Source organism: Topomyia yanbarensis, chromosome 3 (genome assembly GCF_030247195.1).
Source record: "Topomyia yanbarensis strain Yona2022 chromosome 3, ASM3024719v1, whole genome shotgun sequence".
NCBI classification, from domain to species: domain Eukaryota; kingdom Metazoa; phylum Arthropoda; class Insecta; order Diptera; family Culicidae; genus Topomyia; species Topomyia yanbarensis.
This window is the reverse complement of record NC_080672.1, coordinates 399305141-399324032: the sequence shown is the minus strand read 5'-3', so window position 1 is coordinate 399324032 and position 18892 is coordinate 399305141. Positions and strand designations below refer to the sequence as shown.

Below are 18892 nucleotides of genomic sequence, written 5' to 3'. Positions count from 1 at the left end.
CTTCAAAGGGGTGATATTGATTAAGCGTATCCCTTCAGAGTACGGTCTAGAACGTATTTCGAGCGACGAATACGAAAAGAATCTAAAAGAAAGTGTCCGACACAGGGATTTCTCGACAGGTCTTCGGGCTTCTGTCTTCTGCGGATGTATTTGCGGAATCGACGGCATTTTTTATTTCTCTTCAAAGATACGAAAATTTATTTAAATTTATATGACAGTGTTCGAAGCGATTTGTCAAATTCAGGAGGAGGACAGGTTATTGTGTCATCGCAGGTCTTCGAACTCCCGACAGTTTAGGAGTAGGAGCTCCACCGTGAGTCTTGTTTTAAATTTCGCGCACCTTGCTGGATCGACGCAGGTGATGGTGTGAGTATGGGTTATCTTCGTTTGTACCACCCGGTGACGGATTCATTGTTCTAACCGGTCGTAGTCACACACTACAACGTCTTTGAAGTTGTTATCCAAAATAAATCTATTCGTCTAAGCCAATTTGTTGCACGTTATCAACACTGCGTATTGCGTGAAAGCATCTAAGCTCCGCGAATGTTCGATGTTATACGAAAAGACCGGGGGCCCTATTCTCACTGTCACGTCACCTAGTGACTATAATAAAATTTCCTTCTAGTCACTAGGTGACGTGACTGTGAGAATAGGGCCCGGAAGTCAAAGCCCGCCGTATTTGGCCGGAGCACCATGTTTTGCTGGTGAGACTTTTTCATCTCAATGTTCTTCAGATAACACACTTAAGATAAAAGTAATGTAAAAAATGTACACAGAGTATTGTGATCGTAGGCAATCAGTGGGCGCAGAGATGGATGAAAACAAATGCGCGCGGAGACCTTCTTTCGCGGCAGGGAAACATTGGTCTGCTCGCCTACTGCGTCATGGGGGTCATTTAATTCTGTTTTGTTTTTCATTTCAAGGTCATCATCGTTAAAGGAGTCTTGGTGCTCGCGATTAGATGTTCTTCCCTGCTTCTTGTACTTACAGATTACCAGTGTAAATACGTCGTCATTTTTATTGACTTCTTCAATAATACATCTTCACCACGAAAGTGGTGTAACTGATTCTACTTCTCCATATTGCGACATGCATTCTGAAATTAACTCAGGAGGGGTACGTGGTGTTAGGTCATCATCGTCTTACTTTTAGTCTAGTCTAGTCATTTTTTAACCTTCAAAAGATGTTCCACGTCACGAAAAGTCGGTCCAATTCAACAGAATTTAAAGTCATCGGTCGCTCTATTGGGTCGGAGTAGAGCTTTTTCGTCAACTGTACTCAGAATGACACAAATAAATAGAATGTTTCCTTTGTTCTCGAGACGATGCACACTAGATCGAGAGGTTTCTATCGAAACACGCTCCCATTCTGAAATGATTTTATAGATGGTGGATATTTCCCCGATGTCATTGATATTAGGACTATGTCCATTTTCTGGTGATGTACGGAATTCGCGCAAGGCCAGACTAGTAGCTGAATGCTTGCAGCGGCTACACGTCAAGCAGAGAATGGTGTGGTTATTTACACCGGCCAAAGTAATGGGGGTACGAGGAAAATGTACTGGCGGAAAGCGTTGCCATGAACGAAGCGCGAAAGGAAAGGAAAGGTAAATAAGCGTTTATTATTAAACAGACAATCAATCAGAGATTGCACAATTACCAATTAGGATTGTGAATAGTTGGCATACTGTGGTTCCACCCACGTCGAGCGATGTGCGAAAAGATATTCGAGAGCTCTAAACGTTAAGGATGTTTACAAGAACGGAATCCCGCTCAAACATCAAAAAGTCGTGAGAACCGGCTGTAACGGGTGTTCAATAAATCATAAGAATTTTTTCAGTCATGTAGTTAAAAAACAAGCGAATTCAGTATTTTTTTATTAAGAACCTAATGTTTATTCTTCAAAAAAACGTTAATAAATATTGGTCAGCCGTACGACGCAACTTAGTCACGATGCTCTCACAAGAGCGCTGGACAGCACTGACGTCCATTTTACGGATACAATTCCGGATCCTGGTGGTCAACTGCTTCGTATCCTTGGCCCATCAATTATTTTTGTACGCTAGGGCACTGAGAAAGCCGAAAAAATCCTCAATGGGACGGCGCTGGGGCAAGTTGGTTGGGTGTTTTTCTTTCGGCACGTACGGTATTTTTTTCTGCTCAAGATACTCCAGTGCCTTCTTGGTGTAATGGGAAGATGCCTTGTCCTGCTACTTTCCATTCGCATGATACTCCTTTAAGAACAGCGAGAGAATTTTTTCAAGACACTCCTCCTGGTATACCTGTTGATTGAGGGCCAGAGCGCTCAGCTTGAATCACGGCTTTGAAATCCCTCTCCGATATGGCGATGTGCAGCATAACTTTTTTTTTTTTCAAATTTATGCTTAAACTTATATTTTACTTCAGGGGGTGTGGCCAACTTGTCGCTGGAATAGTATCTGTCATTTCCTGGAAGCGGAAAGTAACTTTCGTCGTCCAGCACGAACGACGTGCCGCGGTAGTTCTTCGTCATCCACCGACACTGCGATTTCACGATCGTATACTCGGGGGACCGAATCGTCTTCCGACAGATAACGTCCTCCATCTTGAGGGTTCGGTGAATCAAGGTATGGAAGCAGTGATATTTTCGGCCGGCGTTACGCAAACTCGTTCCGTCCTTGTTGTCGAACAGCTTTTTCGACGCTTCCTTCCTTTTCTTCGTCATAATCTTCGCCGGACGGCCGCTACCGGCCTTCCACTCCACGCTCAGGGATGCCAGGATCCGGTAAACTGTACTCCCGGGCATTTTCGTCTTTAAAGTGGTCCACCGTATACTTTTTTCCACGATGACCATGCGTTTCGTAAAACCGTACAACATGCTCGCGCCATCTTCGATTGAACTGACAGCACTCGAGCGAAAAGAAATATGCCACCTATTTCTAGGGAGTCCAGAACAGAGTTGCAAATATTCAAATTCTTTGAATGAAATTTGATAATATTCAGCCGCATTCATTTTCATTATTCAGTGACGCAGCTGAAAACGTCAAACAAACAAACCGCCCATTCATCCACGCAGATTTTCATTCATCTCCGATTAGGGTTAATGTGGTAGTACTGAACCCCGCAGTAGACGGTGCTAACAATTTCAAAGAATTTGGATAAATCCAGTTGTACTTTTAATGTAATATTCTATCACTTGATGATACCAAGTCTTTCAAACAATATAATGCAAATTTAAAGCATTTCAACTTGATTCGTTTAGTTAAATTCGATATTCCGAACTGGTATCCATATCCCTATGATGGACCCGTTTTCCTATTATGGACCCAGGGTCGAATATGCGCATTATGGATCCGGGTCCATTATACGCATATCCAACAATTAACACTTAAAATTGTATTTTTTCAGTTTTATGGTAATATCGAGAGTCATTTTAGCACAGCATTATAAGAAAAATATAAAATATGAATAATAAAATTTTATTATTCTTTCCTTTCATTAAATCTTTCAATGGCACTCGAAACCTTTGACTAATGAATTAAATTTTTAATTGATCTGATGCTGATTTCAAAGGCGAACATGACTTTTATATCAAGCGATGTGATGACGCTTATGAGTAAGGTGATAAGGTCTGAATTATAGAAAGTCTTACACAAGTTTGCGAAAATTGTAATTGGCAATTGTCTGAATTGATTGGTGGTCGAATTATGACAATCCATCAACAATACAGTGGAGTAAGGCATTTGCAATATTAACAAGTCGGCTCTAAACATGTTCAGTGTCTAAAGACAGCGAATATTTTGTCATTTAATAATATTTTAAGATACCAAATACAAATTAAAAACGACACAACTTCTTGCATCATTTTGATCAGTTCATACAATTGCTTGTACATTCATGTACTATACTATACTATATCTGAAGCGTTTCGAAGAAACCGTAAGTATTTTTAGCTGACAGGGCCCATGATTTACATGATTTAATCCCCAACTATTTAATTTCTACTATTTTCCTGAAAAAGTTCAATAAAAGTACTTTGTATCTTTAGATTTGTTTTATTTTGGGACGTAACAATAATGGACATGAAATTGGATATATACAATATATACAGGATTTCGATTTACATTATCTTACTTTAAAAATGAAATTAATTACAGCTCGTTGATTTCAAGAAAGTTATTCGAAACAGTAGTGGAGACTGAGGAGACTTGATCCCCTTTTTTATTTTTCAGTCCAACTCCGTGGAATGATAAAAAAAACTATGTATTTTTTGTAGTTTAATATTGTTTCTAGGGATGACTAATAATCATAAAAAAATTACATGGGAATATTATACTGGACATGAGCTATGAGCATTTCTGGAAAACAACAAAAAAATGGAAAATTCTTAGATTAGTGGAGACTCGATCCCTAATTTGGGGACACTTGGTTCCTTTTTGAAAACGTGTTTAAAAGAGCATGCAGGGTAATAAGCCTGTTTTTGCCCTGTTTCTATTATCACCCTACCCATCTGAAGCTTTTGGTTAGAGCAGCGTCTGCCCTCTTTGCTCAAAGCATTGACTCAAATGGTATTGCGATAATTGGGGTACTCGATTAGAGATTTTGCTGCGCTCAAACAGAAGATTTCCACCATTCTCAAGGCAATTTTGTTATTATATTGGCTTTTAATTAGAGGCGAATGACCTTCAGGTTAAAACCTCTACAATCGAAAACAATATTGGACCTTTATAACAAATCAAAGAAGCTGAAATAATAAAATTATTGATGAAATAATGTGGTATCCTTCCTAATAGAGCAAAAATGGCTACCTTACCCCATTCAATTTTATAAATGGATTGTAGTAGGTATTGATTAAATTGTTATGATTAGATATTGTTTTTTTTGTTACTACATATTACGCATCTCTCACCTGAATTCCCCAAAATCTCCGTGCAATTATTTGAAAGCTGTCTTTATTAGGAAGTTGAGGAACGTCAAATGTTGGATGAATGGTTGCTACGTATACTGTAGTAAACAATTACAGTTATGGTTTTTTACGAAGAAGCGTTCATTTTTTACATTTTTGTTGTTATTTTATGGCAACAATAACTTCAATTGTTCTGGTGTGAATTTGATTATTTTCATTGGTGTGCATGAAGTATGGCGAAAGGGATCAAATCTCCACGAATTTCAAGGGATCAAGTGAACCCATAGCATCTATTTCAGCAAACTTTAGTAAAAATATAGTTGAGTGAAAAAATCAGCTCAATTATAACGTATTCTTATAATTGACATTCTCCTGTAATTCTGTATGCAAAAGTAGAGTATGTAGTGGGTGATTTTATCAATTTTATAAAAGTTTGAAAATTTAGAAAATAAATCTTCTTCAGTTCTTCTGAGATTTTTTTTAAATCGGTAAAAATTCGGTTACACAAGTCAAATTTATTTTTTTCTGTGTTAGTGAAATTTATGATTAGATAAAACTACGCAACTTTCTAGTATATTCGATTAATGTACTCTGATCCACCTTTGAGTTACAATGATGGGATCGAGTCTCCCCGGGGATCAAGTCTCCTCAGTCTCCCTTAATCAATGCTAAATTTTACGGTATTTATTTAAGTTCTCCGTATCATAAAATTTTAGTAAAGCTTCTTGAATGTTTAGCACCACCTTTTTTTTCTAAATCAATATATTTATTCTATTACTTTTCAATAGAAGGATATTAGAGAATAAATTGCAATCATTCTGCAAACCTGTGCACGACGAACTTGCTAAAGTATTACTCCAGAATTTAATTTTTCGTGGTTATTAAGTAATATTTTCGGGCTATCCATGTCGCTATTTTATTTTCTTCTATGGTGGGAGGCGTGGACCTTTTCTTGTTCCTTCAGGCCAGTTTTTCCATATACTCCGCGATACTTCACACTAGGGGAGACCGGGGCTAGTTGGCGGTGTTTTCAGTTTTCATTTTTTGCCGCTTTGATTTTGGAAGATCTTGCAAAATTGAACACGTTGCATGAAAGGGTAGACTGTTGGCAACATCTCTGAATTTTATTAAAATGTTTGATACGGTGTCTTCATTTCTAGAGACAAAAATATGTGACGCGGAAAAGCCGCCAACTTACCTCAGCCTCGGGGTAAGTTTGCGGTATGTATGGGGTATGTTGGCGGACTGCCAGAAAATAAGCAATCCAATGGAAATACAATTGCATTAGTGGTCTGACTGTAAAACTGTACAGTATTCGAAACATTTCATTACATTTCAGTCTCAATATCCCGTCATTTTGATTTCGATGCGTACTTCATATTCAAAAGCAAATTTTCAAAATTCTTCAGGCGATTGGCTGAAATAATTGTCCCCTGCATTGACGAGAGACACAAGAAAAAGTTTCTCTTACCTTGGAGTGAATTTCAGAAATAAAAATATATGATGTCTATTTTTGCACTATAAATAGTACCGCCAACTTACCCCAACCACATATTTTATAAAAAAGAATTAAAAAAAAAAATACTTTTGGGTATGAATAGGTATAATATCTACATGGATGCTGAAAGCTCTTTTCACGCACTATCGAAAAATATAATCGTTCGGGGAATAGATTGAAAACCTCCTTAAATAACACAAAATGTTTAAAATTAAGAAAATTTGCAAACTTTGTTCAAAAACACAATATCGCCCACAGCTTCTACAAAACAATATTTCGCAACAAAAACACATTGGATAATGCGTTTCACATTACTTGAGGTACACAACGAGAGACATCGCTTTATGTCTAATAGAAAGGGAGAAAAGGGGTTTCCGCCAACTAGCCCCGGGCTCCTGTTATTAGTTTTTGTCTATTGGTTGGTGTAGGAACCACAAATTTTGTTGATCCAATACTGAGAAGCTGCAAAATTTTCAATATGATGGTTTCAATCAATCTTATACTGAATCCTCAGTTTCTAGTTATATTAATGTGTCAGGGGTGCATAATGCGCAGATACCTAGTTTCACTTGTTCCCATGATGGACCCCCAGAATTTCAATATAAATTTAAAATTATCTTAGTTTGTTAGATCTACATCGCAAAAGATTGTGTTAGTGTTAGGTATTAACCAGTAAAGCAATATCTTTTTCATGCATAGTTTATTTACATCAGAGCGAAGTATTCTTTTTATAATAGTAAAACAATTACTTACAAACCCTGTGTCATGCTGCACTGGATTGAAATTGAGTGCAAATATCAATTTTGAAATGAATTATGGTGAACAATACACATTCTAATTTCTGTCTAAGTCTTAAAGCTGGCCTGTAACCAACAGTATACATTAAAAACAGTTATTAATGGCGAATAATTGACAAAAAAGCTTCAGGGGGTCCATAATACGAAAAGGGTCCATTATAGGCATACAAACCTTATTACACGAAACGAACGTACAGCAACGAATCAAACGCATCAAAGTAGGCCCTGGCACAATGTTATCGATGATAATTGTTATTTTATATGCTTTACCGGTATTTGAAAACATTTGCGTAGATTTGCGTAATTAGTGAAATGAATATTATTGTACGATATTCAACTGAATGAATAACATGGATTTTCGAATGAATATTTTTCTATTCACCACGAGTCGCATCAGGTTCATTTTCAGCCGTCAAAAAGAGCTTCGATTATTTTTAACTCTGGCCCAGAGAGCAATTCTATTAACCCATTATGTCCTAGCGTATGAAATTTCATACGCAAAAACTACACATTTCTGGACCATACTTGTTATACAATAAAGGCGTCTTCAAACGTCTGGTCTTCTGTGAACGGTAACTAATACCCTATAATTTATAATGTGTATGCTCAATAATCTCTTTTTATAAAATTCTATTGTGTTTTTGAATGTTAAAGTTGGACAAAATTCAAACCAAAATATGAACAATACATATTATTAAAGTTCACCCGATACGAGTTTGAAGGGACACACAATTTTGTCCCATACAGTGCGATTTCCATTCAAAAATGACCCCACCGTTGATTTCAACTTTATAAGCGGACATTTAGACGCGATAGTCCTTCATACAAGCCTTCTCGCACTAATGTCATTTGCTTGCTTTAGACAGAATGTCACAATTCTGAGCTTATCGTTAAGGTCGTCCACTTGTGGGATATCTGTCACTATTGAATATGTCTACGTTAATTCTTTAAAAATCTTTACAATATTTAGAAGATTATCGTTGGTCCAAAAGAAGCTCAAATATTGCCCAACCGAGTTCAATCAATGTTTCAAACGGGTAGTCGGAATCTGGGTCTATTCAGAAGAGTTTATTTATGCCCGGGCCTAAAACCCGTCGCAAAGTATCATCTAAATAACATGCTGTAGTTTTTCTATGCAAAAATATCGACAAATGACTCGGTGACGAAGCTTTTTGTAGAACGTCTCCAGAAAAACAAAAAAAGTTTTTTTTTCACACTGAAACTCTTACCCCCCCCCCCCCCCCCTTACGAAGGCAGAGACAGAAATTACGTAAGACATAATAAATTAATAAATAAGCCAAACGACATACCTACAAACATGAGGTAAGTCTGGGGGTTCGCAAGGGATGATATTCCCTATGGTTTTTAACCGAAACTGTTTTGTCAAGTCAACAAAACTTTTTATGTGATTAACTATAAACGAGGTAGCATCTGAAAAGATGGATCGTAGTAACCATGTGCGACGGACGCAAGTATTTTTTCGTTCGTGTCATTTTTTTTCCAAGATAAGTTTTTTTTCGGTTTTCGTTTGGTATTTGAAAATTGAAAAAATAAAATGTGTTCAACGGTCTAGCAGTCAAAAGTGTTGGCTCCTCGAGCTGTTCTGGAGCCATATTGAATCGCAGCCGCGTTTTCCTCCGGTCTGGCTATCAGAGGCGAAGATGAAGAACGAAGAGATTGCACACGCTATGGTCAAATGTGGTTGCAGGTTTTCGTTCCTCCAGCGGATTACCCAGAAGAGAAGGCCGGAGGGTGCGACATGGTGCCCAAGTCGGTGTAACAGGCTAGTCTTAACATGTTGGTGAGATCCATCCTGTTTGTCTTGTTACATTTCTTATATTTTTCTATTCAAATGAATGATACACTAAATACGCGCCAATTCCATGCGCACTTATTCGTGGCAAGGAATCGAAAGTTTAATAATAATACACTCAAGGTTTTTTTTGCGCGGTATTTTTTACGCGGTTTTTTTTACGCGGTTTTCATTTATGCGGATTTTGAAATTTACGCGGTTTTCATTTACGCGGTTTTCATTTACGCGGATTTCGAAATTTACGCGGTTTTCATTTACGCGAATTTTGTAATTTACGCGGTTTTCATTTACGCGGCCTGTATCCCCCGCGTAAAAAAACCTGAGTGTACTGGTATAAATTTGATACACGAATTATAGTTGAGCGGGGCTTGCCGACGACAAAATGACCTCGCAATGTACCGCTAGGTCTCTGTCATTCTGAAATGGGTCACTGAAAATTCGGCAGAGCTAACACCTCCTACATTCCGAAATCAAGTTGTTTACATAAGGAAACCAGACCATATGCAGAAAAGTTTTTTTCATAATACCACTGCCGGCCTGAGGGATTAGGATGGTTAACATACACACACCTATAAACGAGGAAACATCCGACTGCATTGTAACATTACTTTGACCCTCCAAGTTTCCGAAAGAACTTGGTTTAACGAACTGAAACACCTGCTCCTTGAGTTTGTGTCAGTGGAATGTTATAAAACGTATGTTGTATTCAAATTTCTATGTGAAATTCTTTAAACCTTTACATATGAAATCTTTCTGCGGAGGGATTCATGTTTACCGCAGCATATTCGCTGACAATACTACAAATGCCTTCGTGGCCACCGCGTTAGGAGAGCGGAGCCATTTCCATGTAAGGTTACCGCGCCTTAATTCATCTTAGCTCCTCTATTCGTCGCACCCATTTGACCACATTAGTTAGAGCTATGTTTATTCAACGCACCAGCTCAAAGGATATCCAGTCATTCTAAGTCGAGTTATCAACGTAATAGTGTAATATCCTAACTAATGAGATGAACAAGGGCTCCTCTACCGTACATACGAAATCATTGTTCGAAAGTCGAACAAAAAATGACAAAGTTAACATCAAAAGGCGCAAAACGTAGACTTGCCAAGGGCGCCAGAAGGTCACGCTACGGCTCTGATGGTGACTGGTGGCTATGACATGTTCCAAACAAGTGTCCTCAACTCCATATTCTCGTTTTATATTATTTCTAAATTGTGACTTAATATGAAGATATTTTTACGTTGACTATAAGAGCGGTTACCGTTTTGATAAAAAAAAATAGAACTTAAAGTCACGCCAAACCTGCTTAAACGCACGGTGACCTATGACTTGAGGGTAGGTGAAACTATTTTTTTTCCAAAAAACAAGCGCAAAACCTATAACTAAATTAATTATGGAATTTTCGTTTCGACTTCGTCTCATCAGAATCCGATACTAACTTAGAGACAGGACTAAGCTAGTGCCGAATTGACGCTACCTAAAGAAAAACAAATCTTATTGAAGCAAATCGCTTCCCAATCATAAAAATTAACATGCCATACCTACTTCCTCAATAGTCTTCGGATATTCACGGGGTGAATTCAACATTTACGGATCTGACCTCTTGCAAAAGTACCTGCCGCCTAATAATTTTTTGAGAGATCGTCGAATCTAGACCTGCCGGAGATATAAATGTAAGGCATTTTGCACCAGTTGGGAACAATTAGGTTTACCGACGTAACAAATTTTACGTTATTCGACGCTGTCAAATGGACCATAACAGGCTTTTGATTATTATCTCATTCAGTATACTTCGTTGATGGTAAATTATCCAACAATATTTCTCTGAGCGATTACGTACAAATACTTTCAAGTCCGACAGAAACGAAGAAAATCTAAGCCCCAAGCGAATTGATTTCTATTTTCCCATTTCACCGTTGCTGGCAAAAGCGTAACTAACGTACGCTCAACCGCAATCGGTACTTCATTTCAATCGGTTCACTTCTCAATCATATAAAGTGGCCATTGTCGAGTTTAACTAGTGTTATTTCTCTACTGGTAGTGTCAAGTTGTAGGAGTCAGCTGTTCATTAAGATAAAATGGTCCAGCATCTTTGTTTTTCCAAAAGTGCGTGGAGTACGATGGTGAAGGTAGTTGTTACGTTGTGATCCATAAGACTGATTAACGTGGGAACTAATGTTTGTTTATCACATCTTCTAGTTGCTGCTTCTGTTCAATTGGTTCATTTGGTCAGGAGAAGCAAAACCTTTGAAACGAGTGGACATTCGAGTGTTTCGTGGACCCTTTGACTACTACCATGGTTACGCACCGTGGGGTTACTTCGTGAAGCAACCAGCTGATGACGATTATGATGGTGGTGGTGATGGTAGTGATCGAAAATAAAAACCAGTTTATAAAGTAGAAAATGACTAGCTTTGTTCATTTGTCGGTAATATAATATCAAAATTCCCAACTTTCCAAATAATTCGGATAAGCTACCGTATGAGCATATGCGGGCATTTGGTTCAGCAATGCCTTAAACTCTTCCGTCAAGTGTTGTTCATGGTACATATACTGACCTACAACTGACACCAGCAGAACGGGAGCATCCTTCACGGATCCAACCGGTAACTCGATTTCCACGAAAAATTCCAATGGAGACCGCGTCTTGGCTTGCACGTAATTCACATAATACACCGATTGTCCATTCCATGGAGTCCCACTGGGTGGAATCTTTTCGCTAAAGGTCCAATCCACTAAACTGTTTCCTGGCAACGGCGAAAAATAAAATCCCATCAAGGTTGGACCTTCGATGGAAAATCTAAAGATTCGACTTGTTGGAGAAATATCCTGCCTCTCCAGCAAACGGAAGTTCACTGGTTCTGGAAAGTTTGGCGCTGAGTTGGCGGGCATCCAGTAGCTGTATTCACGATGTCGGTGGTACCGGTTGATGTACAGTGGGAATCCACAGTATAGTTCTTTGCTACATTCCGGTTCGACTGGCTGAGCTTGCTCGCGCCATAAGGCCACTTCGTCAAACAGATAGTCCGGAGTGTGGCGGTCTTGTGGGTACAGGAAAAAGTTTTGTTGAGTGCGACGAAGCGTACCATTCTGGTGGTAAAAATTACTTTGCTGGTGCTGAAAAAATACCCAGAAAAATTAAGTTCGGTTACACAAACTTAGCTTCCAACTACTCACAAAAATGTAATATCGCTGGGGAGAAGTACCATCTCGGAAGGGAAATCCTATGGGAGTGGCCATCACGATCACCGTCACCACAAACGACAATCCCAGAAGGGTGTAGAAGTATCGGACTTTACTAGCGAGTGTCATCAGTGGGATCCACATCGCGACCAGTAGCAAGGCCATTAAAACACTGAATAAAGCCATCATTAGATCCGGATTCGTTCCGGCATCTCCCCGTCCTGTCATCGGTATGAACACCGCAAACACGGTTACTGTTAGAGAACAGAAGTAGATTAGCGGAATAATTTGACACGCCAAATGCACATAGATCCAGTGGTTTAGTTTGAATTTTATAACCGTGTTGATGATGGTGGAGAGCGTGTAGAAGACTACGGGAAACAGGAACAGGTAAGCCGACCGGATTCCTCCGATAGCTAATGTCAGTAGGAGTGCTACGTAGATGAAGCACTGCGCGTGTAGGAATAGCAGAACCCGTCCTTGGTTGTGCAGGAATGTCTGTAAGATGCGTTATTAAAATAATAATTAAAGTTATTATTCATTTTCTTATCAAATTATGTAATTGAAATATATTTACGTATTGTCGAAAGGGGCAGTGTTCGGTAATATTGGAACGCCAAAACTGACGATATAAGAATGACAATTAAACTCACCACTTTCCGAAAGCGAATATACAGCCACGGTCCCAACGTCAGACAGGCTATAAAAGGCACAAAGTAAAGTCCAAACAGCAACCAGCTGGACGTAAACCACGCCATCGATCGACCTGCTAGGTCAACGATAACCGCAACGAGCACGGAAACACCCGCTCCGGCAACAATCGAAAGCGTCTGAACGATCAGCGTTATGCCACACTCGAGCAGGACATTCGTCAGCTCAGCTCCCTCCCGGCGAACCATCATCACGATCGTGAGGACGAGCACGATCAATGCAACAACAGCAACCACGCAATTGATGGCGTACGCTGCGGCTTGGTTATATGTCAACTTGAACCAGTGCAGAAAGTCAAAAAATGTCGCAGCTTCTTCACGATACATTTCCACATCGACGAGTTCCTCGGCCCAAGCTAACCCGATCGTCAATGGCAGCAAATTATCCCCGATATGCTGAAGAGTGGCCAGTGAAATTGTGTCAAACGCATCGTACTTTGTATGGTACAAATAGCCATACGATGCTAGGGCGAAGTCCAACCCGGGCCACTTACCAACCTTAGAAAGGGTTTCAAAATCGGTGAAGGATGGGACGAGCCCGAGCTGAAAAACTTCCTCGCCGAGAGAGTTGGCGTAGGGACGCTTCGTATAACGTTGATAGTATTCCATTAGAAATGGGAAGCCTGGTCCAGATTGGAACATAATTTCTCGACCTCCGTTAGCGGCAACATCCAGATTGATGAAGGCGGATACATCTTTGGCCAATGGATGACCAGTTACGAACCCATGCGCTCCTTGCATGGTGTTTTCTTCGCAACCGTTGAACAAAAATATTATACCGTGTTGCAGGTTCAAATTATATTTGGAGATTTGCTCAAGAATCTCTAGCATGACGGCAACCATCGTACCATCATCTCCAGCTCCCGGCGATGTGACGGCGCTGTCAAAATGCGCATTCAGTAGTAGATACTGTCCGCTGAACTGACTCGTGCTTCGCTTCCTTATCGTTGCTATCACATTTTGTACCCCTCGATAGTAGCTAGTGATTGGGTAGTCGGCATAATCTAAAAAGTAACTTCCGGAAGCATCTTGAACCTCCACTGATAATAGGTTTGAGGGATCAGCCTCCCGAATTATTTCACGAATCGTCTCAACCAAAAAATTGACGGCAAATACTTCGTTCGCACTGCTGCCGACCACTCGCGTGCCTTGACTAGTAAGTGCTCGCAGATGTTGTTGGGCTCGTTCGGCTACGAATACAGGTTCACTTTGTGTCTAACGAGCGGAAACAAACAGTAAATAAAGCTATTGTTAGTGTAGTTAGAGCTTTAGCTAGGTATACAAAGCGTGGCGCTAACAGCAAACCGTTATTAACTAACCTCATTCTCTAGAAGCACTCCATCCGGCAGAGTCGACCAGTTCCAGTATACTAGAAAGTAGATCCCGATTCCAAACAACGGAAACAGGATACTCCAAAGCAGCGGAATCGTATGATTCCGTGATAACTTCCTAAAAATAAAATTCGTTTCAGTTTTCAGCTGTAACGTATACTGGACCAACTGGAACTTACATTGTCCGCCAGGTTCACTTATCGATGGCTCAATTAACACTAAGCTGCGAATATCCGTTATCGTTCAGGTGGCATTTGATTGTTTCTATCAGCACGCTTATCATTTATTCATTTGTTCATTCACTAACTCACTCACATTGTAGTCCATATACGATCGTAGTACTGATTAGTCATACGTCTTTGCTGGTGGCGAAGCTGTTCGTGGTCCAATTTGTAGCTTCTAATGAGGGTGGGACTTAGTATTTTCGGATGGGTTCATTGGTATGTGCAAATTCAAATAACCACTTTCAGTTGATCTGAGTTTCTTCAAACAACCTTTTTCAGTTGACCTGTGGTGAGACATATTTTTGGGCTCGAAGCAACCCAATTTTAAGTTCAATAATGGATACAATGGTTTTCCACAAATGGTTTTACAGAAGCTTGGTTCGAGCTGAGCCAGTTTCAGTTTCAAATAAAAACGACTTCAAAGTTTCTATGCATCTAGTGTACGTTCAACCTAATTCTGTATTACACTGGACTGATACTGATTGATTCGTTCTCAATTAGCTTCGTGATAATTAAACATAGAACAAAGTTGATTGGAAATTGCTTTGAGAGAAACCTTAAATTGAACGTCGCAATTTCAAACTCATTTCACAAGCAAGCTGCTAGCGCATCAATGAACAATATCTATACCTGTGTGGTAGTGACTTAGAAATAAAGATCGATTAGTAGATCTTTTGAATAAAAGAATGAACTGAGCTGAGTAAAGCTAGAGTTTGAACACCGAACTGTTTATTAAAGGATTTTTGCGAACTACAAGAATAATTATAAGTTCTACTTGAAGTCTCAGTGAATCATTGTCATCATCATTACCGACCAATATGGGTGTTTCGAATTATGACCGTTTTGTATTTATTCACGAAGAAGTCGACGATTTTTTCTAGGTTATGTACTGAACATAACTTCCACTGGTCTCAGTAAAATGTAAATCGTGTTACGATTCTAGCTTACCCCCCTCATGTCACAAAATGTAACATTTTATCATACCCCCCCCCCACAGTGCCACAAACAACGATTCGATAGTTTGTCTCCTTCAATAAGAAGTTTTGTGGGCGTCCGAAAGCTACGGGACTGCACTGCCCTTTTATGCAATTATGACGTTAGCGCCGATAGGAATATTTGTCAGGAAACCAATTTTTGTGTTTCGTCATGTGTTCAAAAGCACGAGTATTGTTTCAACTATCTGTTCTGTACAAAATATGTACAACGCATCGTAGATAATAGCCAATTGCATTAGTTTTCACTTTTTTGCGAAAACCTTGTAAATTTTAGCAAACGTCACTTTTGCAAAAAAAATAGCGATTTCATTACACCGTTTTTATGCAATTCTCACGTACGTATACACACCAATAGTACCGAGTAGAGAGTGTCGTGTATTTTCAACCGTTTATATGCCTTATACGCCTATACACTCGCTCTTCTGCCTTGCTTCGGGGTGGTTGGGTTTACCCCTTACGCGGTTGCCAGTCGCTGCGCCAAACCTGCCTCAGCATGAGCAGACCATTCACTCCCTTTTTTGCGCTCGGCCTTTTTCGCTCCAACTAACCAATCACTAGTTAGCCGTGCCCGTCGTCTGTTGCTCGGTTCGCCAAATTACCTGTAGCCTACGGGCAATATGGGTGGTAGCAGCCGAGACTGCGTTCCACTTCTCCACCGATTGACACATCCGCTGAATAAGGGTATCAGGGGTTATGTCCCAGCCACAGACGTCAAGCATTGCTCTTCTTTCGACGTCGAACCGATGACATACGAACAGTATGTGTTCGGCAGTTTCGTCTACACCTGGACAGTCCGGGCAGACTGAGATCTCCGCGTGCCCGAACCTGTGGAGGTACTGACGGAAACAGCCATGGTCTGACAGGAATTGTGTCAGGTGGAAGTGAACTTCCCCATGGGGTCTTCCCACCCAGCTCGATATGTTAGGTATCAGTCGGTGGGTCCACCTATCTTTCGAGGAGTTGTCCCACTCACGCTGCCATCTGGCGACCGACGTCACCCTGGTGCGCTCGCGGACTCCTCTATTTCCACGTAGCTCGAAACACTCCTCATCTTCCCGAATGACCAGCCCAACTGGCATCATGCTCGCTATCACGCAGGATGCATCGTGTGATACCGTGCGGTAGGCAGATATCACTCTGAGGCACATCACGCGGTAGGTGCGCTCCAGTTTCTGTAGGTAACTGGTTACCCTCAGTGCTCTTGACCATGATAGATACGGCAAAGCCTGCCAGTAACCTACTGGCGCACATTTTTGAGCTGTTGGATATCATCCTCGATAGAGCCGCAACAGAAGTCGACGCTCTCTTGCATGTATAGTCGACGTGGCTGCCGAAGGTCAGCTTGCCGTCTATAATGACTCCGAGAGACTTCAGACTCCGCTGTGAAGTGATCGCGACTTCTCCCACATGGATAACTGCATGTTGTGCCGACTTGCGGTTGTTGACGATAACTACCTCCGTCTTATGATGAGCGAGCTCCAGGCCTCTCGCGCTCATCCATTCCTCCACCGTGCTAATCGCGTGTTCTGCGGTTAGTTCTACCTCAGGAATTGACTCCCAGTAGACCTCCAAGGTTACGACGATCTTGACCCCAGGAGGGAATTTCAGTCTCAGAACCCCGTCATATATGAGGTTCCACAGCACCGGGCCTAGGATCGAGCCCTGCCGGACTCCGGCGGTAATCGGAACCCTTTTCTGACCGGCATCGGTCTCGTATAGCAGTACGCGGTTCTGGAAGTAACTTTCCAGGATCCGGTACAGACCCACCGGTAGGCTAAGCCGGTGTAAGGAGAGCGCGATGGCATCCCAGATTGCGCTGTTGAATGCGTTCTTCACGTCAAGTGTCACTAACGCACAGTATCGAATGCCTCGCCTTTTTCGTTGGATCGCTATCTCGGTAGTCTATCACTGAGTTGAGAGCGTCCACTGTGGACTTACCCTTCCGAAAGCCAAACTGGTTGCTTGACAGGCCGTCCGTACCTTCTGCGTACGGGGTTAGCCTGTTGAGGATGATCCTCTCAAGTAATTTGCCAGTCGTGTCGATCAGTCAGATTGGTCTGTACGCCGATGGGTCGCCTGGCGGCTTCCCGGGCTTCGGCAACAACACCAATTTCTGCCTTTTCCATCTATCGGGGAAACGGCACTCGTCAAGGCATTTCTCCATAGCTAGCCTGAACATGTTCGGGTTCGCTATGATCGCTGCCTTGAGAGCGCTGTTTGGAACTCCATCCGGCCCTGGAGCTTTGTTCATTGCTAGGCATTTAGCCACTGCGAGTAGTTCTTCATTCGTCACCGGAGCCACCGTTTCGGCCGTGCCCGCACTGTCTCGTAGTGCAGGTGGCCAGGGGCTTGTGGCTCGAGACGGGAAGAGTACTTCGAAAATCGTCGCCAACCACTCCGGAGACCGTTCTGGGGGTGAAGAGCCCCCTTTGGTCTCGGCCATCACGATCCTGTAGGCGTCACCCCACGGATTCGCGTTGGCACTCTCACACAGGTTGTCGAAACAGGCTCACTTGCTGCTTTTAATGGCCTTGTTAAGGGCCAATTTCGCAGCTCGAACACTTCACGGCGGTTTTCTCTTGCATCCTCGGTGCGAGCTCTTTGCATCCTACGTCTAGCTCTGAGGCAGGCTGATCGTAGAGCTGCAATCTCGGCACTCCACCAGTATACCGGGCATCTGCCGTTTCTTGGCAGGGTTTTTCTCGGCATAGTGGCATCGCATGCGCGTGATAGAACAGCTACCAGCGCATCCTCGCTTAGACTGTCGGTGATGGCCTCCAGTCCCATGGCCGCGGTGAAAGCTTCGCTGTCGAAGTGATTGGACTTTCACCCGCGTACCTGACAGGGATCTCCCGCCCATGGATGCTGCACACCATAGTTGATCCTAAAGCGGATTGCTAAGTGATCGCTATGGGTGTAGCCTTTGTCTACTCTCCATTCCATGCCTGGAGCCAGACTCGGTCTGGCAAATGTTACGTCAATCCACGCCTCCACCCCGTTTCTACGGAATGTACTAGCGGAGCCATTATTAACTAGCACAGTATCGAGTTTCGCAAGCGCCTCAATTAGCGCTTGACCCCTGCTATTTGTACAGCGGCTGCCCCACTCCACTGCCCAAGCGTTAAAGTCTCCCGCTATGACTACCGGTTTCCGGTCCACTAGGTCTGACGAGAGCCTGTCGATCATCTGGTTGAACTGTTCTATGGGCCACCTTGGTGGAGCGTATCAGCTGCAATAGAACACACCATTGATCTTGGCAATCGCAACACCCTCGGCAGAGGAGTGTATTACCACTTGAACCGGGAACCGTCCCGTTGTACAGATTGCCACCATTCCAGACCCGTCAGACACCCAATTGCCATTGCCGGCAGGGATGTTGTACGGGTCTGATAGGAGGGCGACATCTGTCCTCGACTCCGAGACCGACTGCCACAGCAGCTGTTGGGCTGCTGCACA

General features: G+C 41.8%; 1 protein-coding gene across 1 annotated transcript; it reads right to left on the bottom strand.

Annotated features, from left to right (window-relative positions):
- Positions 1-11407: 11407 nt before the first annotated feature.
- On the bottom strand, positions 11408-14774 carry LOC131692661 (endoplasmic reticulum metallopeptidase 1-like). The gene is made up of 5 exons (XM_058979824.1): positions 14397-14774; positions 14206-14335; positions 12830-14101; positions 12171-12674; positions 11408-12110 (listed from the first exon to the last, which is right to left on the bottom strand). Coding segments are annotated over exons 1-5 (2586 nt in total). The 5' UTR covers positions 14399-14774; the 3' UTR covers positions 11408-11432.
- Positions 14775-18892: the final 4118 nt, after the last annotated feature.